The sequence below is a fragment of the Fundulus heteroclitus genome, unplaced genomic scaffold (assembly GCF_011125445.2).
Source record: "Fundulus heteroclitus isolate FHET01 unplaced genomic scaffold, MU-UCD_Fhet_4.1 scaffold_169, whole genome shotgun sequence".
Taxonomy (NCBI): domain Eukaryota; kingdom Metazoa; phylum Chordata; class Actinopteri; order Cyprinodontiformes; family Fundulidae; genus Fundulus; species Fundulus heteroclitus.
Window position 1 is genome coordinate 338120 of NW_023396581.1, and position 26953 is coordinate 365072.

The 26953-nt window shown below is 39.0% G+C and overlaps 1 protein-coding gene across 1 annotated transcript; it reads right to left on the bottom strand.

The window, feature by feature from the left end:
• Nucleotides 1-14822: 14822 nt before the first annotated feature.
• LOC118558866 lies at nucleotides 14823-24330 on the bottom strand. The gene is made up of 8 exons (XM_036129434.1): nucleotides 24303-24330; nucleotides 23501-23591; nucleotides 22351-22394; nucleotides 21315-21455; nucleotides 20364-20565; nucleotides 18026-18094; nucleotides 16508-16570; nucleotides 14823-14845 (listed from the first exon to the last, which is right to left on the bottom strand). Exons 1-8 carry the CDS (start codon nucleotides 24303-24305, stop codon nucleotides 14823-14825), a joined length of 636 nt encoding a protein of 211 aa, XP_035985327.1. The 5' UTR covers nucleotides 24306-24330.
• Nucleotides 24331-26953: the final 2623 nt, after the last annotated feature.

Sequence of the window (26953 nt, forward strand, 5' to 3'; positions counted from 1 at the left end):
ACCAAGTTCTTCGCTAGCTGCATAGAGGACTGGTTCTGGGTATGGACTGAAGAATTTCTACCAGGTACAACCCCTCAAACAGATTGACCGATGGATAGGTTGCATGTCATTGAGGAGTTCGTTTTTGTGCCTCAGTCTCTGCCCTGTCAACGGCCACTTTTTGGGAAGAATCTAAAGATACAACCTCCATGTTTTGGTCTTTTGAAGAAAAGAAAAACTATTGGGTTTATTGTAATTAATTATGTGGATGTGATCCAAGCACGGGAAACAGAACAGGTGTGAGGGAAGAATAAGCAGTTGAGCGTGCTTTGAGATAGTTGAGTGCACACTGCCGTGTGCCGTTGGGTAATTTGTGACAACTTCTCATAAAGATGCTCTTCTGCTCGCAAATACTGTATTTTTCACTCATGGTAAAGAAATTACTCCTGACAACTTGTGTTTTTCACTCGCAAATTCTATTTTCCTCGTACGTATCACATTTATCCACTTTGTGTTCATTGTGTGGACGATAGATTTTCATGCACATACTTATGCATGTGATTTGAGACTGAATAAAAGGCATACAAACTACTCAAACTCTGTGCAACTGACCAAAAGCATCCCTATTAAAAATGATATTATGTTTGTGTTTCTGGTGTCGGAGCAATTAGAGAAAAGATCATATCTTCCAGGATCCAAGTGATAAGAATATGAAGTTAACAAATAATGAAAAATAATAAGCTATGGCGGAAAGGTCTCTGTTCTCCTATTAAGTTCCATAGACATGGAAAAGGGCATGGAGAGAACTGTTAAAAAAAGTCAAAGTGATCTATTGTTCACTTTGACAATAGATGCAAAATCATGCATGGCAAGAGTTACAATGTGGAAACCTTGACAACAGCTAAACAACACAACACTGCCAGGAGCCTGGGGTGGGGCGGGTTGGCACATTTTGGAGCATCTGTAGGTCAGACACTGAACCCCAGCAAACAGTTTTTGTGAGTATGGCTAGGTAGAGGGAAGTTGACACATAGAGGTGCTTTTAGTGGGCATATACCTAGAAAAGTGCTTAAGACCATAAATTCACCCCATTTATAAGTGGCCCCTGCCCACATCTCCACACCGATCAATTAGTCTGGTGGAAAATGTATCCAGTGCTGGTAGGTTAAGATAAACAGACTGCACTCCAGTCTTAAATCTGATCCAACAGACATGCTTGGATTTTCTTCCAACAAAACAGTGAGACAGGCAATATCTCTAAACAGCTGCAAAGATTAGTCCACATTAAGATCAATGTGATAAACTAATGATCAAATTAGTATTGCCAAAGATTCAAAATTGAGTTATAATGGCTTAGTTAATGCCAGCACACTTTTTCAGCCAAATAAGAAGCAGTATGGTGTTTTACTAACAGGTTTGAGGTCTCTCTAACATTTCCACTGTTCTCTTAAAACGTTTGTCCCTACATAAAGCTGTTACGTCTTTCAGTTTGGTGTTGTGGTAAATCTAAGATCATAATATGTAACTAAAATATGTAGCCAGAGGCCCAGAATATACAGTTAACTGAAAAGTGCAGCTGAGACGATATACAAGATATCAATATCAAGCTTTATATTTCACATGGATTATATGAGGTGAAAGCTCCCCTCCATAATTGCACCAACCAGTGTTCTGGCACTTTTAACAACCCATGCTGTAATTGCTCCTAGGTGACAGAAGGCGTTATCACGTTTCCAACTTCCAGTGGCATGCCTGTGGCTGCATAGGAGCTAGCTAAGTTAGCTACGCTGGGCACTGCTAGCCGGTTCCGCACCAATCCCTTCAGCCAGCAGACTTTAACTGTGCATATTTCAGAGGTGATAGATAACCATGTGTGTGTTTGTTAGGTGTAACAGTGTGTAAAGAGTTAGTCCTCCATGCATCCTGCCCTTCCTTTATTCCCCAACAGCCTTGCCTGCAGCACCTCAGCAGGAACTGGAGCAAATGTGTTTAGGAATCAAGACTGGAGAATGGCCTGAGGTGTGTGTGTGTGTGTGTGTGTGTGTGTGTGTGTGTGTGTGTGTGTGTGTGTGTGTGTGTGTGTGTGTGTGTGTGTGTGTGTGTTGCTCTTTTGCAGTGAGCCAGCTCCTGCCAGCTGCCCCAGGATGTGGCCTGTCACTTCACATACACACTGATGGGCCACACACACAAGTGTCATGAAAGGTGAAGATGGAGAGAAGAACATCTCTCTCACACACACACACACGAGTGAAATAGGTGAGGTAAAAGCTGGGGGGTTTGCCTAGACTGCATGTGTAGTGGATATCCACATAACCCTCCAGCGTGACTCAAACTATTAGGGTTCATTTTGAAGGTAGGGTTACTGACATTTTTTAACCTTTATTTATACAGGCATTCTCATTGTGATCCAAGAGACCTGTTTGACAACAACAACAAAAAATAAACACAGTAACAATACAAGTAATTACAACACTTGACTCAATTAAATAAGCTAAATAATGACTTAAAACAAGAGCAAGTTGCATAAGAAGGCTTCTCTTTTTATATAAATTGTCCCAGAGGAACCACAGTGGATCGTTTCAGTACAGTATTGCGGTCTGCTTTCTCAAATTTAATTTTCTCAAAGTTCTATTTGGGATTTGAGAAAGGAGAGGCAGAAGAAAGAACAAATGGGAACAAAAAAAAATCTTGTCAACTTCCTCATATGTCATTATTAATCTAAATCTGGCTAAAGCCCCACTTATCATTTCTTCTGTATTCTCGGCTACCGTCTATTGTTCAGTGAAGTCACAATACTGTCAGTGGAGGGGAAAAAATGGAAAACAACAGCAGACACAAGTGTTTCTGATCAATTCTAAGACTCTTAGCCATTATCAGAGTAAGGCGCAGTCTGAACTGACCACAGGGGAAGAAGTCCACCTGCATCTCATTACTACAATCAACCTCTTCGCTTGCACATTTATCACAAGCTGGAATCCAACACACATAACATATCCTTTTTTATGTGTTGTCAAAATTGTTTATCCTTTTCTAGTCTTACTTCTAAAGCCAGAACAATACAGCAAGCATACTCAGAATAAAACCAAGAACAACACACACACATACACACACACACAATACACTGTTTCAGTATTTTCTTTAATGCTGCCATCTGTTGCAGTATTAAAAGAAAAGAAGCAAAATTAACATCTGAGGGATCACACATGGAGGAAAATCCAAATCATGAAATTAAAGATAAATTATCTACCAATTAAAAAGTTTCAAGAATTTCTTTCATTTGTGACTATTGTTTAAAAATTGTTTTATTACCGCGTTCTTTCTGAATAACATCTTGAATTCTGTTATTCTTTTATTTTAAATCCAGCTTGACGAGACACTTTTGGCAAAGACACTTACATGCATCCACATAGTTATTGTACTGTGGAAAAGGTTCAAACCTTTCTTTTTCAGTATTTGAATTTAATTGAATTGTATTGCTTTATTGTCCCCTGTGGGGGAAATTATGTTTCAGTACAATCCACCAAGAGAAAGACATAGATGGGAGACGGGTCGCTGAGGCCTTGTTGCTATATTTTGTTTCCACTGAGTCAAACAATACTTTAAAGTGTCCTTAATGAATAGCTCTCCATGCTTTAAAAGGTCTTTCAATATTTTTCTTTGAAAAATTCCCTATTTTTAAAATAATGTCCAGCTCAATACTTGACTGTTTAACAAGTCCGATTTCTAGAGCCACTTGTCTTATTCAACAGAAAACCAAGCCAAATTTCATTTCAAAGTTTATTTGTTAGGGACAGACACACATCCACATAGACAAACTGAACAAAACAGCAGTCCCATGTTTGCGTCATTGTGCAATAGCAGCAGCTAATACGCAGCACTTTTCCCTAGATGGGCTTTTAGAATTAAAGTGATAGTCATTTAAAATCTATGAACAAACAGTGAAACATAAAAACATAAAAAATGGTTACAGTTCTGTTTTTGACATAAGCAGAGTTTTGTTTGTTTTTTGAAAATACTAAAACTGGTTACAGACTTTAAATCAACAGGAAAATAACCAACTTATAATTGGATCTCAAGGTTGCTTGTACCAAACAACCTTGAGATTCAACCATTGGCCAGGTGTTGACAGATGCAGGATTTATCATGTCTGAATTTAAATTAGCTGTTTACGTTTTTGATGAGTGTGCAATAGTTTTCATTTCTTGTCTGTAAATGTTCTTTTGTAGCAAAAGATGCATTTTGCAAGTAAAGCTGTATGCATTTCCGTGTTAGTAACTATTTCACCACAGAGGCAGCTAGCATTGGATTAATGCTACGTCAGCCAAAAAGGGCTGAGCTTTGAACATTTGGATGTTAGAACTCTTTTTTGGCTACAGCTACATCTGTTTCATTTTATTATTCAAAAAAGGAATTTGATTGTCTATTTGCATTTTTCATTCATTTAAATTACTCATAATAAGCTAAAGGAATAAAGTGAAAAACCTGAAGAATATGTCAATAAAAAAAGTCTGATTACTCGATTAATCGAGAAAAACCGATAGAATACTCAATTACTAAAACAATCACTTGTAACAACCCTAATGGTATAGTATAGTGCAGTATGAGGCATAGCAAAGTACAAGATAAACAGTGTAGCATAGTGTGGTTAAGTATGACCTTGACTTTAGTACTGTTACTGTTATCATTGTGTCAGATACCCTTCAATATAGTATAGTATAGTGTGATTTTAGCATTAGTATAGTATAGCAATGCTTGGCCTAGTGTGGCAAAGCAAAACCAAGGCAAACATAATATACATATTTTCATGAGTAGAATATAGTACAGAAAGGTGGGGCACAGTACAGTATAGCAGAGCATAATACTTTTCCTTATAGTATGGTATTAATATGGTATAGCATAGCATAAGCTGGCCTATCATTGCAAAACAACAGACAGTAAGTTATAGTAAAGTGCAGTGTAGTAAAGCATAGCAGTTATAATATGCTGATAAGCAGCAAACCTGATATTCAGCCAAACATGATTTTTGTGTTTGAAAAGATTTATTAAAATAAAGATACCTGGTGCGGACATGGAAGAACCCTTTTCAGGCGTCTGGCGAGGCTGAGTGAGGACAGCCATAGAGGGCGGAGGCTTTAAGCTTGACACGGTCAGAGGGCCCGGTGGCGCCAATGTATGGCAGCCTAGCCTCTGTCAGTCCACCCCAGGGCAGCTGTGGCTGCTAGCATAGCTCACCACCGTCAGGGTGTGAATGGGTGAGTGACTGATTGTAGTTTAAAGCGCTTTGAGTTTGTCAGACTAGTTAAAGCGCTATACAAGGACAAGCCATTTACCATTTGATGGCTGAGAGGCAGACAGATCCAAAGGGCTGGGTGATGATCATGATCAAGAAAACAGTTCAGGGGTAAGTATCATTGTCCATTTATATCACAAGTGCCAGGTCCACCCCTCTGTCTGCCCCTGGTTGGCTAATCAGCAACTCTGCTATGATAAAGAAGGGCCTGAATCTGCTAAAAAACTCACTGAAGAAAGTGTAAATGCTAACAAGATGTTCACATAAATGCACACTAAAGTTTTATCAAAAACCAAGCTTTCGGTAGGGACATCATTAACAGGCAAAACTTTAAATCATTGCAGCGTTGCTGTCTGCTTTGTGCTGCAGGTGCTTTTGAATCTGTTGATATTCATAATGCTGTTTAACATTTATCTTAACTTCATAGATGTCGAAGCCAGTAGCTTCATCTTCCCTTCTACCTGCTAAGTTAGCAACCCACTGATCAGAACTAGGTGTGGTGCTACCATGATACAACAGCTGTTAAAATGTGTAATTCAATAGGCTATAAAATAACAGATCAGCTCATCTGTAACTGGACCAGTTAGTGTTTTACATGTCTCCAAAACTAATTATTAGCTCTGCTTATATTATCCCGCCAGCTTATATATTGTTTTAGACCTTTAGTGAGGTGAAGCTACAGCTTTTACACCAGGGGGTTGAAACAAGATTTAAAGGTCTATTTGTCATGACATGCATTAGCAGTGAAAACAACAATCTAAATCCCTGCTATCTGATTTCTGGGGAAACAGGTACGCAGTCAATTTGGGACTACATCCTGAACCACCTTGACCATCTAGGGATGTACCCCAGGATCCTGTTCGTGGGCTTTAGCTTGGACTTCAACACCATCCACCCAGACATCCTCCGCCAGAAACTCACCCAGGTCACAGCGCCGTCCTCCACCTGTCAGTGGATCACCAGCTTCCTGAGTGACCAACAGTAGCAGCAGCTGAGACTGGGGAGCATCTTCTCCTGCACAAGAAGCATCAGCACCGGCACCCTCCAGTGGTGTGTTCTCTTCCCATTCCTCTTCTCTCTGTACACTAATGACTGCATCTCAGTGGACCAGTCTGTGAAACTGAAGTTTGTGGACAACATCACTGTCAATGGTCTGATCCGGCATGCTGATGTGGCTGCAAACAGAGAGGAGGTGAATGGGCTGGTCCACTGATGTGATCAGAACCACCTATAACCAGTTCAAGACAGTGGTGATGACGGTGGACTTCTGGAGAACACCCCCCACACTCCTCCCCTCACCATCCTCAACCCTGTATCTGATGTGGATCACTTCAGGTTCCTAGGAACCCCATATCCAAGAAACTGAGATGTCCTCACAGATAGACACAGAAAGAAGTACTACTGAGCTGCTCATCAGAAAAAGGCCAGCTAACATCTCTCCAGACCCCACACATCCTACACACAAACTGTTAAGACTTTTACCTTTAGCTCAAGGCTACACAGCGCAATTTGCTAAAACCAGAGACAGTTTCTTTCACCATGCTGAACACCTAAGAATGCCCGAAATAATATCATGCTTAATTGCACCAATCTAACCACCTCTTCCTCTTTTGTTGAAAATGTATAGGCACATCTACGGTTGGATGCTCTCCATGATTGTTCTCACAACCACATCAGTGCTTCTCAAAATAAGACAACTGTACATATTCAGAGGAAAAGTAAGCTGCTTGACTTCTATCAGAATCGTGTGTGTATTTATAAAGTCACAGGAAAAGAATAGAGTAATAAAAGTAATAAAAGAACACAACGTTTTCTTTACATGCTGGCTATACATACCAAGCATTTTCTTGGGCTTGAATATGTATCCAGCAAAAAAGAATAATTAAAGCACAGATGTCATATTTCTTTTCTGTTTTTTTTGCCAGTCAGTAGTGTATTCATAACAGTAGATATTCAGAAAGTAGATAGAAACATGCAAAGCATAGTATAGTAAAGCATTAGCATTAGTATAGTGTTAGTATAAGTATAGTATAGTATAATAAACATTAATATTCAATACATTTTCAGATCACCGACCTGTCTGTAATATGCAGACAGAGTCCTGGGAGCAACCCACAGATCCTGATGTAATTACACACCTCTTCCTGGCCTACATAGCATCCCGTCCCAATTCCCTGCTGTTTGGAAATCAGGCCTATGCTGGTGACAAGTTACAGTACACATGCCCCAGTTAACCTTTGATGTGAACATGGTCTTTTCTACGGGAATGATATAGAGGCCAAAGCCACAAGGGGCTACACAATATCAATGCAAACTGTGGAGCTTCAAAGTCGCGTCTCTAATTTGAACCTTTTGTGCCACTTAAAAAGCCCATGGACTAATTTGACTCTGGCATGTAACAACCATTTGGAAGAATGTTTGTCTGTCGTGTGCATGTGAGTCAGTGTGTGACCTGACCACAGGCCTACCTGCTTTGATCATGGCCCTGGCAGATTATGACAGCACACATGCACACAATGTAGGAGATTAATCAAAGCTACATGTAGCACTATGTGTGCATCACCCCAAACAGTGTGTAGTCACAGACTAGTGAAATGTGAGTTTTTTTAAAAGACTGAGATTTTAAAGTTTTCTTTCCATCTCATGCATCCATGTAAGAGATGAGTGTTTATTTTTTATTTAAATGGTTAAAAAGTTAAATTGCACAAAAGTAAGGTATTTTCTAATCTTAAATGTGGCAATATCCTTTGTCTCTGTATTTCTAGTAGCTGGTGATAGAGCAAGATACACTTTCAGAAAAATCTATTGAAAAAGAATGGATTCTGAATTTTATTCAACTATGTTTTGGTGGTAGGAATTGGATTGCATACTCATGTTGTACATGAAAAATATTTTGGGGATTCTCTCTGAGCCTTACTGACTCCCCTGTTGGCCCTTTTAGTGATTCTAGTCAGCCACTGTCACAGTAGTTGAGACATCAGCAAGAAGGAGATATGTCTAGGGACCAATGATTAATTAACAGTGGCCTCAGCCAGCAGTGCTGCACAGGATGTGATCTAATTGACGGAGGGTAATTATGTCATAGCATAGCCTTGTAAAAGGAGATGAGCTGGAAGTACTGTAACCTAAAGTGGAAATGCAGGAACACTGTGCTCACTGAACAGCGCACACACAACCTAAATGAGGCGGGCTTGTCTTCCTGTCCTGATGCAGGAAGGTGGTTCGATGGAGGTATTCACCACTCTGTTGTGTTTACTTGGTAATGAGTCTGCCTCTGTTTGTTTATTCCAGCTAAATTGTCATGAAGAAGCCAGCTTCTTGATCTGGCATTAATGTCACCACAATATGTGTCATCATCTGGGAGCTGGGCTCGGCATCTTACATCGCTCGTTGGAAGAAGAAATGTGATTAAGCAGTTAATAGGTTTATATGTTGGAGGGGAGGGTAACATGCCAGTAAAAGTCACCTTGGCTATATTCAAATTCAGTACCAGTCTGAAATGTTTTAGTTGTGATTGGACAATATCAAATGTAGAATGCAACTGCCTAAAAGCAAGAGCAATAAAACAAGTAGAACAGTGAGCAATTGTGTGATTAGCATACAGATGGACAGAAGCAAGTTTGTTTTGACCTTCATCATTTATAGAAATAGTAAACACAGTAGGTCCCAACACTGAGCCTTGAGGTACACCATCAGTAGTTTTTATAAAGGCCTGGAGAGGATTCACTCACTTGAACTCACTGCTGCTGTTTGACAGATAATCTTTAAACTAACCCAGTGATTCATGCTGATGTAACATTATGGTAAAATAAATTCCATGATCCACAGGGTCAAAGGCCTTAGAAAGGTAAATCAAAAAGGGAAACAAGATTACTCGGATAAATACAAAACCGTGATTTTAAAGTAGCAATAAGGAAAATTTCATTATTTTATATAGAAAAAACAAAAGCTAATTTTGTGAAGAACTAAAGGTAACTATTTAGATGGACTATGGCTAAATGTCACACATTATCTCTCTGTGTTGTTCTCCAGTCTCTTGTTTACATAGCCGGGCCGACCACACATGCACATGAACAGCTGCCACTCAGGGCTGACCTACTACCTAGCCATAAAATGCCATTGCCAGGTACAAAATGGCGGATAGCATGCCCATCGGATCAAAATGTTCTCTCACTAACAACATTATAAAGTTATGAGTTACTTGTTGATTTGACATGTTCCTCTGAGAGGTGATGCTGTTTTGCTGTGTTTTTATCCTTTGCATAAAGTCTCATATGAGGCAACGGGCGAGAAGGGGAAAGTGCTGGAGCGAGGTAGAGACAGGTGTGGCTTGTCACACATCTTGTTTTGGTCTACAGACTGCTCAAGCTCCACCTAGTGGTGAAAAATCACTTATTGCTCCTTTAATGACTATTTTGTTAATTAAAGGAAAAAACCTACTCAAACTAACTGGGCTTTTGTAAAAAGTAATATTGCAATATACTTAATAACTGGTTTGAAGGCAGAAACACCTGCTACGAAATGTTTGCAATTGGCAACTGGTAATGAGTCTTTTACATCGCTGTGTAAGCATTTTGGTCCACTCTTTTTTGGAGGATTTTTAAAATTCAGTCATACTAGCAGGCCTTCGCACACAGCCCGAACCTCCAATTAGATTAAGCCAGGACTTTGACTAGGCCACTCCGAAACCTTGTTTTTCCCGCTAGCTATTCAGATTTGGACTTGTGGGCTTTCTTTGGATAATTGTTGCTGTACAACCCAACTCTTCAGAATGTTCTGCTAGAGAGAAATGCTTTCATAAATTATAACAAGTCATTCATGTCCTAAGAAAATAAAGCAGGCCAAGACCACCTCTTTCATGTTGGACTGTCAGTGTGGCGTTCTTTTTCTTAAAAACAAAATAGGGAAAACACATCTTACAAAATAATATTTTCCCAAAAGGGGCTCATAAAGATTTTTTGTAGCAAATATTTGAAGAGCCCTTGTGTTCCTTTTGGGCAGCACTGATTCGGCCTTTGGAATCAGTGAATTCCACTGATGCCCTTTTGTTCGTCTCTGTCCTATTGTTGATTCATGACACTGAGTTTAACTAAGGCCAGTGAGGCTTGCAGCGCTACAGACGTTGTTCTGGGCTCTTTTGTGACCTTCTGGAAGAGAGGCCAACGTGTATTTTAGAGTAATTTTGGTAGGCCAGCCAGTCCTGGAAATATTCACTGTTCTATGTCTTGCTCCAGTTGAGGAAAATGGCTCTCACTATGGTTTGCTGGAGTCCCATCTTGGTACCTTAAACTTTGCCCCCTCTTCTCTCTGTGCATTTTCTTTCTGATTGCTGTAATTGAAGGCTATAAGGATCACAAAATATTAAAATAAATCTAATTTAAAAAAAACAACATTGTTTTATGATACAATAGATGTATTTCTCAAATGTTCCTATATTTCTTTGGAACAAGGCTAAATGTTTTACTTTAGGCAAGACAAGGCAAGTTTATTTATACAGAGCTTTTCAGTAACAAGACGGTTCAAAGAGATGTTTCAGCCTCCCTGCTGTCAGACAGTTTTTATTTGTCGCAGACAGGTTCCTCTTTAATTGATTCTATAGGACACGCAGCATTTATGCTTGTTGCAGCAAAGCAGATTTCACTGTTACGGGGAGGAGGGGTCTTCTGAAGCCCCCCGATACGTGACAAAAAGCAACAAAAGAATGAATCTGTAAGTCAGCAACTACTTTTTTGCAGCACTGTTTGGCGACCCTAATCCTAAATTATACTGAGCACATTCAAAAAAAGTTAGCAAATTAATGAATACATACAAGGAATCCTCCCACTTTCCAGGCCAGGCTACACAAAAGTATCCTACCACCACAAAGGTGAGGTCAAAAGTTGATATTAAAATGCCAACCTGGGATCAGATTAGAAACTCCTTTGATCATAATCTTGAAGCTGAAGGAAATGAGGAAAAGCTGATCCTGTGTCAGTGGTTTTTGGGCACCCTTTGATGTCAAAATGGGATGGAGGCTGGAACACGAGGAGTGACCTAATGAGTAAGACTGTTCGTAGTTCCCATGATGTAATTTGCTTTCTAACAACAATCACTATGTACTGCAGCCCCTGCAATATCTTGAGCGTTTTGAAAGAAAAAAAAGCACTTGGGCTTGTTGTGATCAATGGAACATGGATCTAGCGTTGGTGTGTTGAGGTCAGGAATTAGTGTCTGAATATGGAATAAAGGCTTTGGACGAAGAGAGAGGAAATAAAAGTGGCTGTGCGGAGGGCTAAAATAACAGCCTGACTACACAGTCTCAGCTCCATCTGCTTCTGATTACTCCCCATCCTTGAGATAGAGGGGATAGAGGGGGAGCATACAACAGGAACTCATGTCAGTACTGGGTTACACGACTAATGGAGGCTGGGAACAAGGTTGTTCATTTCAGAAAAAAAACTAACTCTTCCCTCAGAACATTTGCTTTTCTGTTGGTATGTTTGGTATCATGTGTTTGAGCTTATACCCTATTCTATGAAAACGCCACAGTCTATGGTAGATTTAGTGGACTGAGATGAAACATGAAGTTTCTGTCTGGCCAAGTAAGCAGATAAAGCAGCATGCTGGATCTGTGCATCTGTGCAGACTGCATGCGTGTGGGCTGGATGAATAACGTCACATTTAATTTGTACATTATACAAGGGCCAAGCTGAGTAGAATGCTAATAGCTTAGCCAGGGATCCAACCCACCCATGCATGGAGGCTAATACATGCTGCTGTGACTCACTAATCATTATTCATTTTCTCATCAGCATCAGAGACTTGCCACCATATCCCACTTACTGCATACAGCAAGTGTGGATTATATTCTGCTCAAGTACACTAACCAGCTAAATGAATATGCAGAAAGTTACTGGATGATGACACTGAGGCCAGCTAAAGCACTGGTATCTCTTAGAAATAAAGCCTTCCATTTTATATACAGGGTTCCCAAACATTATTATTGTAGAAATACCGTGATTTCCAGACTGAACTTTCCACAGTTCACATATTCTCAATAATGAAGCAACAAAAAGCAGAGACATACAGAAAGGAAGGACTGAAAGAAGGAGGGAAAGGAGACACATGGAGCGAAATGAGTAAATAAGGAAGGAATGAACAAAGGAAGGAAAGACAAAAGACAATCTAGAAACAAGGCACAATGAATGACGGCACAGCGATGGGAAGATAGACAAAAGGAAAAAGGCAAACAAAAAGGGACAGAAGAAAAGAAGGGATGATACTATGATGGAATAAATGGGAGGAAGGAGGCAAGGAATGAAGGAAGGAATTACACATGAAAGAAAGTAAGCAAGGTGGAATACAATAAAGAATGTAAAAAGGGAAAAATATAAACGAAGGACACACATGGAAGTGTGAACTGTCGCTTCATGCTTGCTCAGTATGAGGGATTGCTGTTAAGCCATGTACAATGCAGACGACTCTCCTTGTGGCTCTACGCTTCTCCAGGAGTGAATGCAGCTTGTCAAGACTTTGATGCAATCAACTGGTTCCTTTAGATAGGAAATGGATTGACCAATCTGTATAACATTAATGAATTTGGCTTTGAAAAATGCCTTGGGATGACATGTTTCATGAATTGGCGCTATATAAATAAAATTGAATTGAATTGAATTGAATTGAATTGAATTGAACGGACGTAAGGACAGAAAAAGGAAGGAAATACAATTGAATGGAACAACACAAGGAATGAATAAAGGAAAGAGATAACACTAGGAAGGAAGGAAGGAAAGAAGGAAGGAAGGAAGGAAGGGAGGAAGGAAGGAAGGAAGGGAGGAAGGAAGGGAGGAAGGAAGGAAGGAAGGACAATGTTGTCAATGGGAATGGAATAAAGTCTAGAAAAACAGATATTTGCATTGTTATCCAGGTCTGAAAATTATTTTGCTCAAAATTCAGATATTTCTACTCTGTGTAAAAAAACTTGTTAGAAAGAGAAGGCATCAAGATCAAGGCTGAAAGAAAGTTGGTAGCAATTTTCTACATGTGCCCTGGAGAGTAAATAACAGAACCCATTTAAATATACTGTATATTCCATATATATGTCACTATACTGTGTATGTCCCAAACATACAATACAATGCATCTAAAGTTCATGGACGTTCTGTGTGTTACATAACACACACCATCACTGTGAAGATCATCCTTCAAAAAACCCTCCTTTGGTGTCAAGTTTGGAGATCCGAGAAAACCTTTAGTCGTTTTCTCCATATCTTACATGTATTCAAGCTTTGGACAAAGAGCACCCTTCTTCTAATAGAAAGAAGTGGGACCAGGCTACAATATTTTTAGTCAAAAGTATTAAGTTTTGAATGTAATTCCATGGAAAGTCCAGACACTGATTTGCATAAAATGACCTTAATATGACCCCTAACTCATTTCTGGTAATGTTCAGAATTTCTTTTATAACCTACTTTGAACTGAGCTAGATTTTCATTTATTTTTTTAGATTTTTTTTGTTAATTTTCTTTCTTTTTTAAAGACTAAAAATAGAGATAATTATAGTTTTAGCTTTTTCAATTAGCTTCAACTTCAGGTTTAATGTGTTTCTAGGAAAAATCAATAGGAAATGGAGCAAGTCGGCGACGAAGCTCACACATTATAGAGAGGCAGAGACGTATGTCATGTCAATGTACCCAGGGCTCTTACCAGTCAATGAATAACACACACAAACACGCACGCACACACAACTATAGCAAGACATGCCCGCATACACCGACACACATAAACACCCTTATACACTGAGTGAGTCACAGTGACAGAGGCGTGACAGTAACACAACACTTTGACAGCGTTGGGGTTAGTCATCTGACAAGCGCACATGCACAACACACACACACACACACACACACACACACACACACACACACACACACACACACACACACACATACACGTTTTTCCTCCAACATGAGGACCTTTTTTAAGCACAGAATAGGGGCTTACACGTGGGGACCCATCTTTCTAAACAACCTAAAGACTTGGTTTTAGGTTTATAATTTTTTTAGGGACCTTGGAACATGAAATATCAACTTTAATGTAAAAATTTATCAAAATTAGAAAATTTCAAATCTGTCAGGTTTTTGGATCAACATGGGGACTTGGCCATTTCTGACAACCACCAGGTGGCACTGTTGGGTTTAGTTTTAGGGAAAACCAAGATACATACGAAGATATCAAATATGAGCAATCAGTGTTCTTTTAAATCAATAAACCACATTATATTAGAATTTTTTTTAAAAAAAAATATGTTTTTGTGATCTTTTCTACATCTTTTGGTGTGGCAGCATCAGAGCAATCAACCTAAAGAAGTTCAGCAAGCTGATTAAGAAGGCAGGTGCTCCTCTAGAACCTCTGGAAATAATTGTGCAAGAATGGTTTGCATAAAAATAAAAAATCCTGGATCCAAACATCCTCTTCATCAGACTGTTATACAACACCAGAGTATCAGGTTTCATTCGATTTCCTGTAATACAGATCACTACAGAAGATCCTTCCTGTCTACAGGCATCAGAATCTACAATAGTTCTTTGAAGAAACCTGCAGAATAGAGCCAAAACTTTAATTTTTCTTTTGGGGTTAAGAAATATTTATAAATTCTAATTTAATTAAGTACCTGGTAACCTTGTTATTGCTAACCATTAATACTGGCCTCCTCTTTCTGGTTGTATTGGTAAGCCATTTTATTGAATAGATTTCAAAATTTCTATCTTATGGCAAAGAATACATACAAAGGCTTGAAGATGAATGGAAGTCTATGGAAGTCATAGTCCTCGCTATGTACATTAAACAAGGGGGTGTGTGTGTGTGTGTGTGTGTGTGCATTTGCACGGGTGTGTTAGATGTGCGAGAAATTGGGTCAAATGAGAGTCCAGGAGCATGAAGGCACATCTGCTACAGAAAAGCAGCTTTTTAGGCTAACACCATTAACACAATGGTGCTGCTGGACAAAAAAAAAAAAGATGTACATTGTGTGAGTATGTGTTTCTTTATGAAGGTTAGTCATGCTCCATATGATTGGGGATGGGAAAGGCTGATGTGCATGCATGTGGACGGTGTGATACACTCTGTCTAGTTAGGGTGTGAGGAACAAACCAAAGGACCCCACAGAGAGAGAGGCTTTTTAGGCTTCAGAAATATGACTGGACACACACACAAAAACACAGCGAGGATAATGTTGTTGTGATTGTGAGAACACGGCCAAAAGAGTGAGCAGCCTATTCACGCCACACTAAGTTTTCTGCAATCCAAAATATTTCCATCTTTGTGGCAGGGCAAATTATAAAGTTATCACGGAACATTTCTTCATCACAGTAGTACACTGCAGTAAAATTATTTTTTGATGGGAGAGGGGGTATTACTAGTGATGCTGACAACTATTCATGAATGAAGACAAGTATTGTCAGCTATTCTAAAAGCATTAGTAATACAATAGAAAAGTCATTGTGCAAAGTATCTATAAGAAAAAGATGGGGTCAAAGGATGTTCAAAAACAACAAAATTGGTCAATATATATATATGACATTTCCAAAGGATTTAAACAATAAGAAGGTTTCGGGGGAATGATGGTGGATAGTTGATGGTGGGGGAGAGAAATAAAACCAAACTATTTGCTTGAGGGTATACAGTCAGAAGAAAAAATAAGCTATCTTGTGTAGAGACATCCTCATCAGGCTGATAAATGAGGGAAAACTCAGATTAACACCAAAAAGTGTTGTGAACTGTTCATTAATTTCCCAATTGTTTAGTTCAATTACAACTGGGGGTAATATTGGAAATAGGTTTACATCTGTTAATGTGAAGTATTTAATGAATAGTGACAGCAAATGTTAGTAAAAATAAGTAAAGTGTTTTCAAGCCTGGCTTACAGGGAGAAAAGCTATTAGGACATTGGACCCGATGGGTGTTATTTTCTTATTATAACAATTTTTTTATTATAACAATTTTTTTATTATGACAATTAGGGGTACACCCTGCAACAGACTGGCGACCTGTTCAGGGTGTACCCCGCCTCTCGCCCAGTGAACGCTGGAGATAGGCACCAGCAACCCCTGTGACCCCATGAGGAATTAAGTGGGTCAGAACATCGATGGATGGATATAACAATTAGAAGTCAAGTAATTTTTAATTTTGAGGATTGTCTTTCTGGAAACATTTTAAAAGATTCTACCCACTTATAATCAAACTTTGAAGAGAAATTACCTTTAGTTGTGTTAGAGTTTCCAGAGACTTCAATGGCCACTGGTACCTCGTCATCTGATCTTTCTATTAAATGAAACAAAACTCAGTATACATGCAACTTTGAGAAAATCATTACGGGTCTCATTTATAAAGCTTGCATATGCACAAAACAGAGGCTAAGACTTGCATACGCCACTTTCTATTAAAAGTTTCTTATTCATAAAACAGAAACTTGATGTGAAAATGTGCGATTCCTCACGCCAACTCTGACCCATGCATATGCAAAATTTGGACATGGGGAATTTCTAATGCAGATGTTAAAATGGTGAGTTGCAGCCAAGCTGCTGGATAATTCCTCTCATGTGTTAAATATATCTCCAGACTTTAATCATAGATCGACTCTATGCATGTTAAACTGTGGTGTGATATATGCTGGTAAGCCATAACTATACATGAGGACCTGTCACATAAACAACAAAAAAAGAACAATAAGCCCACTCAAATCTTAAAGCAAAGTCTGCACAATAACATTTTTTAATCACCTTTTACCTATCTCCGTGGATCACCAGGGTGTTATGTTCCACAAATTAACAGATATTAGGACAGAATATAAAAAATAAATAAAACCATAAAATATTTTGTACGTAAAGCTGGGCTATTTTGCATTGGCACTGCTGGAACACTATAAAGATGGAAAGAATTATGAGGCAACATGTGTTCAGGGATCACAAAGATTTCCTGATCCATGATGACTGGTTTATAAGCCCATTTAGACTGCCCTAGTGCATTCTTCTTTTCTCTATATGCTGAACTGGGTCAAATATTGGAGAGACCGACATGACTGAACCACACTCTCCCCATTCAGTTACAGTTGTTAACAACTCGGAGGGCCGGGAGTACGCTTTTATATCATGAATGTGCAAAAACATCAAGGTGTAGCATGCTAATTTTTGTTGTTTATTTCTTTACTTCCACCTTTAAATCCGACAACTTTTTTTCTTTCTGCCATGGTCCTCTCTATGCTGTTCACTGCATTAAGTGTAGTGGCAACATATTGCCACGCAGTAGGTCTAAATTTGTTTTTGTTTGTCACACCATTGCCAAATAGGATGTGTTGTCAACTCTCCACCTCACCAAAACACCTATGTCTGCCTCAGTAAAATAGATTTCCCCCCGCTCTTTTCTTAGTGGTTGCCATGAAATAACATTAATCAGCTGGCTCATTTAAATACACCTGAACATGAGGAGGAACCTTTTGTACAAACTTTGAAGTGCAGCTGGGATCTATAAAGTGAAACTATGTGTTTGTGTGCGCCTGTCATTTTTGTCATATGGGCGTACACACACTTTTACTCCTTTTTAAATGAGACCACAGGTACAGAGTAAACTGAAAACCTATATAGATTATATATAAATTATAGAAGACAAAAAGAGCATGCCTGAAGAAGAGTAATAATAACGGACAGTGTGTCCTCTAAAGGTCCAATATTTATTAGAAATTTACAATGTAATTTTATTTCTACTCAGAAAGTTTCTTACCTTTGGCTGAAGGCAGATCTTTGTTCTTTTCAACTTTAGTTGTGCATCTCCTTCTCACCCCAAACTGACCTAAATAAGGCAGGTCTATTAGGTAAATGAGCATTCAACAGTAAGCAGTCAGTATGTTTGCTTTAAGACAAGCATTTTGAATGACTAATTTAACAGTTGACCTTGCAAATTTCTTAATAGCACTTAATCAGAAGCTGCTGACATTGTAATCATCTAATTTTCACCATCAATATTTAGTTTGGCCCTGTTAGCAAAAGTTTTTAAAACATTCTTTCTTTTATGGATGAAGTCTTTCAATCATTAAGTTTCCAAGATCCCTATATTTGAGTAAAAACCAAATGTAAAAATTCAAAATCCTTTAATGGAAACTGCACTAATTAAGTAATTACAACCCTCCGGAATAGGAGGATTTTCAGGGGATTTTATTATATCCTTATTCACTTAAAGTGTTTTTCATATATCCACATCTCGGGGAGTGCTGGATGTGACATCAGTCAATTCAAGTCATCATAATCGAATTTCCAACTGTTTTTGGCCTCATAAATACGCATAAATACACTAACTAATCATTATACATTACATAAAGGCTTTATATCTGAATAATTTTTTTAATGATCATCTGCTGTATCATCTTAAAAGGGGAAGTCCGGTCAACAAGGAAAAATCAGGGGATCATTAACTAAAACTAAAACTAATTTGTTCGTGGTTATTTAATTAATTTAGCGTTAATCAATAAGAAAATAAAAAGCATAAATTGTATCTGGATCACTGTGTACGGGGGCGGTCATTATTGCCCAAATATGGGCAATGATGGCCGCCTGACATCATATCCTGTGACGTAGAATCGCGGAGAGCCAACGGTAGATCTCCGTGCTTTACAAGCAAACTCAACAGGAGCTGTTGTACACAGCTGCGTTCAGAAACAATTATTTCGGATTTCCAGAGGACTTCACCATTGAAATTTGCGAGAGCTATTGTTGAAGCAACAATGCTCACGTGCATGGCCGTTGGATGTTCCAATACATCAGGTAAAAGGTGAAAAAACATTCGTTTTTTTCACCTTTCCTATTCATGATCCACCATGGGCTGTTTTGTTGGAATACCTACTTGAAGAGGGAGGATTTGCCATCGTACTTCTGGCGAGAGAGAAAACACGTCGTCTGTAGCCAACATTTGGAAGAAGAATGTTTTCAAGATTACATGAGAGTGAGACTTTTAGGTACGTTTTTCTTTTTTATAAGATAGAATTTCTGGTAACAGTTGTTTACCCGACCATAGCAGCGGAGGGATACAACACACTAAGGAAGAGTGCTCACTGTGGCGAATCCCACTTAATTTCTATGACTTTGGTGTTATTTTTTCTAAAGTCGCTTGTAAATTTAATGAGTGGCGGGATGCAGGTTTTTATGGGCTTGTTTCTGAAAGTGAAGTGGCTTGTTTGGGGTCTAAACTAAGTGACGATGAAATATCCCTCCTCCTCATAACGCACTGTAGCTCATCCTGACAGGAGGACAGAGTAAACTCGGAATGAGCCGATCTGTTTTCTGCAGTTACGGTTGCAATAACTGATGATAACTGCTGAAAGTAGATTATGCGGTGCAGATCCCCATTTTGAGCAGAGATTGGTTCTAAAGATGAGTTTTATACTCATCTTATAACATTGCAGAACCCAACCCATAAACCGTACTCTAATGCTTATTTGTTGTGTTTTTATGTCTCTAAAATGTAAAATTAGTATTAATTTAAATATAAATGCTTAATATCATGTCTACCTTTGTTTAAGGGGTTAAAAAATATTTCGGCATGAAAACGGGTATTTATTTACAAGGGGGCAGATAGGGCATTGGGACTTGCTGAACAGCCGATCCCGCGACCTGACGTCACAAACTGGGAGGTGGCAGTACTGTTCTTCACCAAGATGGCGGCCCCCATAAAAGGACCTTCAAATGAAAATTACTCTTAACTAAAAAAGCTTATAATTTATTGAACAGTATGTAATAATTTTATATTTAAAGTACTTTCAGCAGTTTGAATACTGATTTTGACCAGACTTCTCCTTTAACAGCTGTAGCATTAATCACAATAATTTCTCAGACTACTTATGTTTTAGTCTATTTTCTTCAATGTTGAGATTTTCTTTTACATTGTTTTGAAGAGAAGTCTCACAGGATGAGATGCAGAGAGTTACAACAATTACACTTGCACTCGAAAAACAGCGATAAATGGAAATACCGACCCTCTGCAGCATTGACTAATTCAAACTTTCAGGTATTTTCTTTTGTTCAAAACTGTCATGGAATACAGCTATTGTTTGACATTTCATCCATACCTGATGATCTAGAAGATGAAGTTGCAGCATCCCTCTCAGTTGAGTCACCCTCCTTTTTAGTGTCAATGACGCTTGTAGATAAACTTACAATCACACTGTTGGTTCTTGTGAGCTCTGGCACGCTCATGTCCTGGATTACTGCAGCTGGCGTTGGACCAAGGATGATGGAATCGTCACTCTCGCTGGATGACTGTTGTGATTGCTAAAAATTGAGAAGCTCAACAGTTAATTAGCCCACCCCTACATGAAATGTAATAACTAACAACAGAGCTACAAAGTTAACTTTAACTGTATCAAAGTATTTGGAAATTCCTAAGATGTCAGTTCTCAACAGCAACAAAAATGCAAAGGGTCCTTGAGATTAAATTGGAGTTTCTGGATTTGATGGTCACTTGATCACTTGGCCAACACATTTTGTCAACTTAACTAACATAGGGTGGGGAAATAAAGCAAATACCTTGCTTATATATTTAATACAAACCATGTAGCGAACCACCCTAATGTATCACAAATATTCCAAAAGCTAAGTTTGCTATGATCAGATGTGCCTGTAAAAAAAACAAAACACAAAACAAAAACAAAAAAAATGACCACCACCAATTAGCTTTGGATTTTGATATCCATCACCAACTAATTCAAATTCAAGTTTAGGTTAAAAGACTCTCTGATCCAGCATTAGCTATGGTTTTCTAAATTGTATTTATTTATCTTTTCTATTTTGCATGGCCCTAGTGGCTTGCTTTTTCAACACAGTAGGCTGACAGGAAGGGGTCTAAATTTGAGTTGATTTCATAATTATAGCGGGTACAAGATATTTGAAACTCCTTTTGAAAAATATTTTACAAATCTTAAATCAAAACAGCCTCACATACACTGGTACATTTACTGAAGACAAACCCATAACAGTTATCTCTGGGATGTATATCACAAAAAAAGTGAAGCAAAACTAACCATTAAACCTTTTTGATGCAGAGAAGACGTCCACTCGTTTTCTTCAATTGCTGTCTTTACACAGGCCGCCTCATAACGAGCCTCACATCTAACATGATGTGCTCTGAGTATCACAAGACGACGAGAGTGAGGCTTTTGGTCCTATAAAACACCAAACCAAGCATTTTTAAATGTCCACATTATGAAGTGAAAAAGACTGGAAACAGCAAAAGACCTTGGAGGAACTAAACCCTGATCACAATGAAAATGATGCACCCAGGTGAAACTAAGGCAAGTATCAGTGAGTCTAGTCCTACAGCAGCACACCTGATCCGAAACAAATGGTTCTCCAATAGCTTGTTATCACACATTTGTTAATGATCCATTTTGGTCAAGTGTGGTGGAGTAGAAAAACATCAAAAAACATGCAGGACACCAGCCTTTAGAGACTGGAACTGCTGATCCCTGCTTTAGGCATTTATCTACTCAACAGCTTAATTACAGATAGCTATCTCATGTGTCTCAAACTGCTTGTGATCAATTTTAAAAAAAGTGAAGCAGTAGGGACATAAAAAAATCAATTTTTTAAATGATAGAGGTCTAAACAGGACTGATTTCCATCATCTATGATCTAGACATACCATCTGCATTGGACCTGAAAGGCCAACTTGGAAAGGCCAACTTGGATGAAGACCTGTTTTCAAGATAAGGCTTCCGCCCAAACTCAATACTAAAAGCTTAAATCACATTTCAGGGAATTTAGACAAATCACATTTTACTCCAGTTCATATTTTTCAAGCATTTCTCTGCATACCAATATAGGCAACTTCTCTACAGTGAAAATAGATTTCACCACTGTAGGAATTGTAAAATCTTATTGAAAATACTAATTAATCCTTTGGTCATAATCAGTGGGGGTTAAGTGAACTAGGAAGCAACTTTTCCAAACTTAAATTCAGAACATTTAAATCAACTGTACAGTATGAAGAGTACAAGCCAGCAAGAACTAAATTGAAATGCAGTCACATCATTGGAATTTCTTAATAGGCACACTTACCTTTTGCATCTGTTCAGGATCAAGCCCATTTGCCTCATCAGTGGCTAAAATAAAAAAAGATAAAGACTTAATTCATGAACCACTTAATGAAACATCAATACCACCTTGAAGCCATTTAGAGGCTGTGCATCTCCTAGATTTGGTCTTCTCAAACTATATATATATATATATATATATATATATATATATATATGTGTGTGTGTGTGTGTGTTTGCTTTTCATCAAATGTGTAGATTTTGTTTTGCCTTTTCCTTATACAAGCATTATATTGTTTTTACATTTCCCATCTTCTCTTTTCACTTAGCCCTATGCATTTCTGCCTCATTATGCCGATGAGGCCAGCAGCCTTCTTGGTCCAGCTGCTCTACTATTGGTCAATAAACTGGAGGGAGCAGGATTCATGTGCAGATCAACTTTTCATCCCTTGCTTTTGATCATTTCTGGAGAACATCTTATTTGAGAGAAAGTGAAGTCCTACTACTATACTTAGGTTGCTAAATTAAAGCCAAAAGCACAGACATGAACAATTGATCTGCTTATGTTCTCCCTCCTGTTTATTGACTAATAGTAGAGCAGCTGGACTAAGAAGGCTGCCCTCCTCATTTGCATAAAGTAAGAACAGGACACCAGGAATTTTAAAAATTTTGAGTAAGAAAAAAATAAATTATTATTTTTAATCATGTAAGCTTCAGTCCTTCATAAACAACTAGACTATACATAATTGAATAAGCCATGAAAAAAACAATGGATGCATGCAAAGAGTAAAGCAGTTGTACTGGATCCTACCAAAACATTGTTCCTCCATCAGAGATGACATCACTTATCTTTATTGCTTATGATATTCATGAACAATTTGAATTTGAAATTAAATTGCTGAAGGACATATATGCTTTTTGTTTTGGTTTGACAAGAATAACTTGACTGACTACTCAAACAAAAACAGATATAAATAGTACCTTCATCCAGGCAACTAAAAGCATGTGGAATAAGAATAATTTCTAATATTTTCATTAACTTCTTCTTAAACATCCCCTCTTTCACATGTAGGTCTTTCCCAAATTGTATTAATTTAATATAAATATTTATGGAAATCAACTCACAAGTGAGAAACATAGTGTGGGCTAATGTGTCTTTCCCTGTGATAATTTACCTTGTGTACTGGGACAGCTAGGCGTAGACATCTCAACCTCCTCCCACAATACAGGCACTCCACCAGCACTCCTTGCACTGGCTCCAAAACTCTGGTTGCCATTTATGGGGGAAAAATGTAATGATTAGAAGTCAAAGCCCTGAAATTCATTTTTTTCAAACAGGCTCCCCCACTCACAAAGTTGCAGTGTCAAAGTTAGTTCCTAATTCACACCTCATGACTCAGTGACTCCCCAAAAGACAAAGAAACCCAAACCTTTATCATTCTACAAAGAATATACAGTCTGGTGTAATGTGGTCTTCAGGCCCTATCCCAGCAGAAGCAACCAGTTTAGCTGACCATGTCTATCATCTCCCATTAGAACACATGTAAACATTTATACCCTTTTCAATAACACAAGCAGGCTTACTGAAATAACTTGTGTATTTCATGATCTCTGTTCTATTAGATTTGCAGCTTTCAAACTTTTTTTATTATTTTGCATTTGAATCCTTTTAGTGAGCAGTCATATTTAACAAAATAATTTTTAACTAGCTTTATTTTTAGCTTATTTTCATTAATTGTTGCTTTCATCTCTATTTTTTTTGCTGGACCTCAATAGGTGGGAAATAAAATGTGCATGCTTCTCATTAGCTATAGCTCGGCTAATTTCAGCAAGCTATCCTAGTGAAACTCGATTGAAACAGAGCTTTTACAGATCAATAAGTGTAAACAGCACTTAAAAGAATATCTAACTGTGTGCTATGTAGATAAAGGCATGTAGATAACAACTTGGATTCCGTTAAAATAAGAGGATTCTTACCATTTTCTGTACAGCTATGTTGGTTCTCCTTCCTGAGTGGTAGCATGAAGGTCTAATTTCCCTCCGTAGTTGCAGGTGTGTAGCAGTCATAAAGGAGCGCTTGATTTTTGTCTCCGGCTCACACTGGAGTTCCCGGTTGGGTGCAAAAAGCAGCTTGCTGAGGCTGACGGCTCAGCCCTGTGTACACAACTAATAACACCTTAACTCTGCCTTCACAACTTTACCGCATATCAATTACTTAATAAAACTGAAATAAAAGGAAAAAAATTGTAATCTCCCATAGTAATGCGTCTGGAGTGAAAGTTATTTTTTGTAATGGAGATTTTGTGGGTTTCACACCAGTTAAATCTGCTGGGTTTGATCATTTTGGCAAACCCTGGAGGGAGCGCTGAGGGGGGATGGGCATGGGTGTGGTGGGGACTTCAAATCTCAGGATTTGGTGTGAGATGGCAGCCATTATAGAGGACTGGACGGTGGGGCTACAGCCAGTGGCGGCTCCAGAGACTTATAAGTGTGAGGGGGGGGTATAAAAATGTTTTGATGGATCAAATACTAAAACATAATCACAACCACAACTACATAATCACAACCACAACTGCACTACACGACCACAACTACGGTCCGTAGTTGTGGTCGTGTAGTGCAGTTTTCAGACATGTTGGCACTATGCTGGGTGGGCAATACGCCATTAACCAATGGAAAACAGGCTGTACATCATCCCTCCTTCTGCACGGCTAATTTTTTCCACAGTAAGGTCAAAAAACTGATACTGCAGGACATAGGAGGGGGCTACCCGTTCTAAAGTAAATTAAATTAAACTTTGGGTTGGTACCAAGTTTGTGAGCCTGTGCCGCTGCCATGCCAACCGGTGGCAAAAAACACACTTCTTTTTAGGAGGCCCTGATTAAGGCCTCATTAAGGTCAAAAACCAGCTGCTGGCAGACAAAAGAAAGAAGCTAGATGGGCTCAAGTGGGCTTGTTTCGATCGTCTCCATTTTACTCTTTCGTTTGGTTACCAAGTTTGTGAGGCTACAATGCTCCTTTGCTAAACAGTGGCACAAGACACTGCTTTCTAGGCGGCTCCAATTAAGGCCTCATTATAGGTGAAAAAAACCAGCGGCTGGGAGACAAAGGAAAGAGCTACATGGGCTCAAGTGGGCTTGTTTCGATCGTCTCGATTTACTGTTCGTTTGGTACCAAGTTTGTGAGGCTGCGCCGCTGCCATGCCAACCGGTGGCAAAAAACACACTTCTTTTTAGGAGGCCCTGATTAAGGCCTCATTAAGGTCAAAAACCAGCTGCTGGCAGACAAAAGAAAGAGCTAGATGGGCTCGAGTGGGCTTGTTTTCGATCGTCTCCATTTACTCTTTCGTTTGGTACCAAGTTTTTGAGGCTACGATGCTCCTTTGCTAAACAGTGGCACAAAACACTGCTTTCTAGGAGGCCCCATTGAGGCCTCCTCAGCAAGGTGAAAAAACCAGCTGTTGGGAGAAAAAGGAAAGAGCTACATGGGCTCAAGAGGGCTTGTTTCGATCGTCTTCATTTTACTCTTTCGTTTGGTACCAAGTTTGTGAGGCTACGATGCTCCTTTGCTAAACAGTGGGACAAAACCATGCTTTCTAGGCGGCTCCAATTATGGCCTCAGTAAGGTGAAAAAACCAGCTGCTTGCTGACAAAAGAAAGAGCTATATGGGCTCGAGTGGGCTTGTTTCGATCGTTCTCAATTTACTCTTTTGTTGGTACCAAGTCGTTACCCTTCGTTGCTCCTATGCTGAACAGTGGCACAAAATACACTGCTTCTTAGAAGCAGTGTGTTTTGTGCATCTCTTTTTCATATTTCAAAACGGTTGCCATTCTTAGACGCAAGCAACCCAGCGGCCACAAAATCACAGACAGCGGTTGAGGGGTGAGCTAGAACTCATATCTGAATTTTGGTATTGCTGCGCATAAATAAACCTTCCTGCCTCAGCTTTTGAGACTCAAATACTGTCTTGAGCCCTTAGGAAGTTGGCTGATTTTTTCGGGGGCAATCAGCTTTTGTTGTTTTTTTCACAGGAGGCTGATTTTAACATATTCTTGTAGTGACCTTATGAGGAGCAGAACCTGTGATTTTGAACTTCCTGGGTGGTTCCACCATTGACACAGTAGGGGTCAAAAGGTGAAAATGTGCAACCTTTGATTGGCACACAGCTCACACACCGGTTTTGTCTGTTCCAGCTCCAACTCGGCATACAGGAGCCCCTTTGAGGCATCTACCCAACAGGGAAGAGCTCATACCTGTATCCCCTCCTATAGCTACTTCCTTTAGCAATGAGATAAGAAGATGTGGTAGTGGCATGTTGTAGAGCACTTCAGGAATGAGCATTTATAAGATTGGTCCAAATCCATGAGCTGCAAAGGCTCAATATCAAAAATCAAATATTGCTTGGCTGGTGGCATAGCTCAGAAACAAAAACGGGCCCAGAGTTCCACTCTTGCCATATGCTGCAGTACCATTTCCCACCACCATTGGTGCTATTGATATGGACAGGCCTGTACACCATCCCCATTCTGTACACCTTGGGCATAAAAAAACCGCATAATTAATAAGCCACAGTCTCGGCAATAGCAAAAGCTTCCAATTTCCTTCACCCCCGAGGGGGGACACCACTT

What these genes read in the sequence shown, in the direction of transcription:
- LOC118558866 (XM_036129434.1), bottom strand. An exon ending in TAGCTGTCCCAGTACACAAG is followed by an intron (nt 22,395 to 23,500) that starts GTAAATTATCAC and finishes TTTTTATTTTAG; the next exon opens with CCACTGATGAGGCAAATGGG. An exon ending in AAACTCTAACACAACTAAAG is followed by an intron (nt 14,846 to 16,507) that starts GTAATTTCTCTT and finishes TCTATTCTGCAG; the next exon opens with GTTTCTTCAAAGAACTATTG.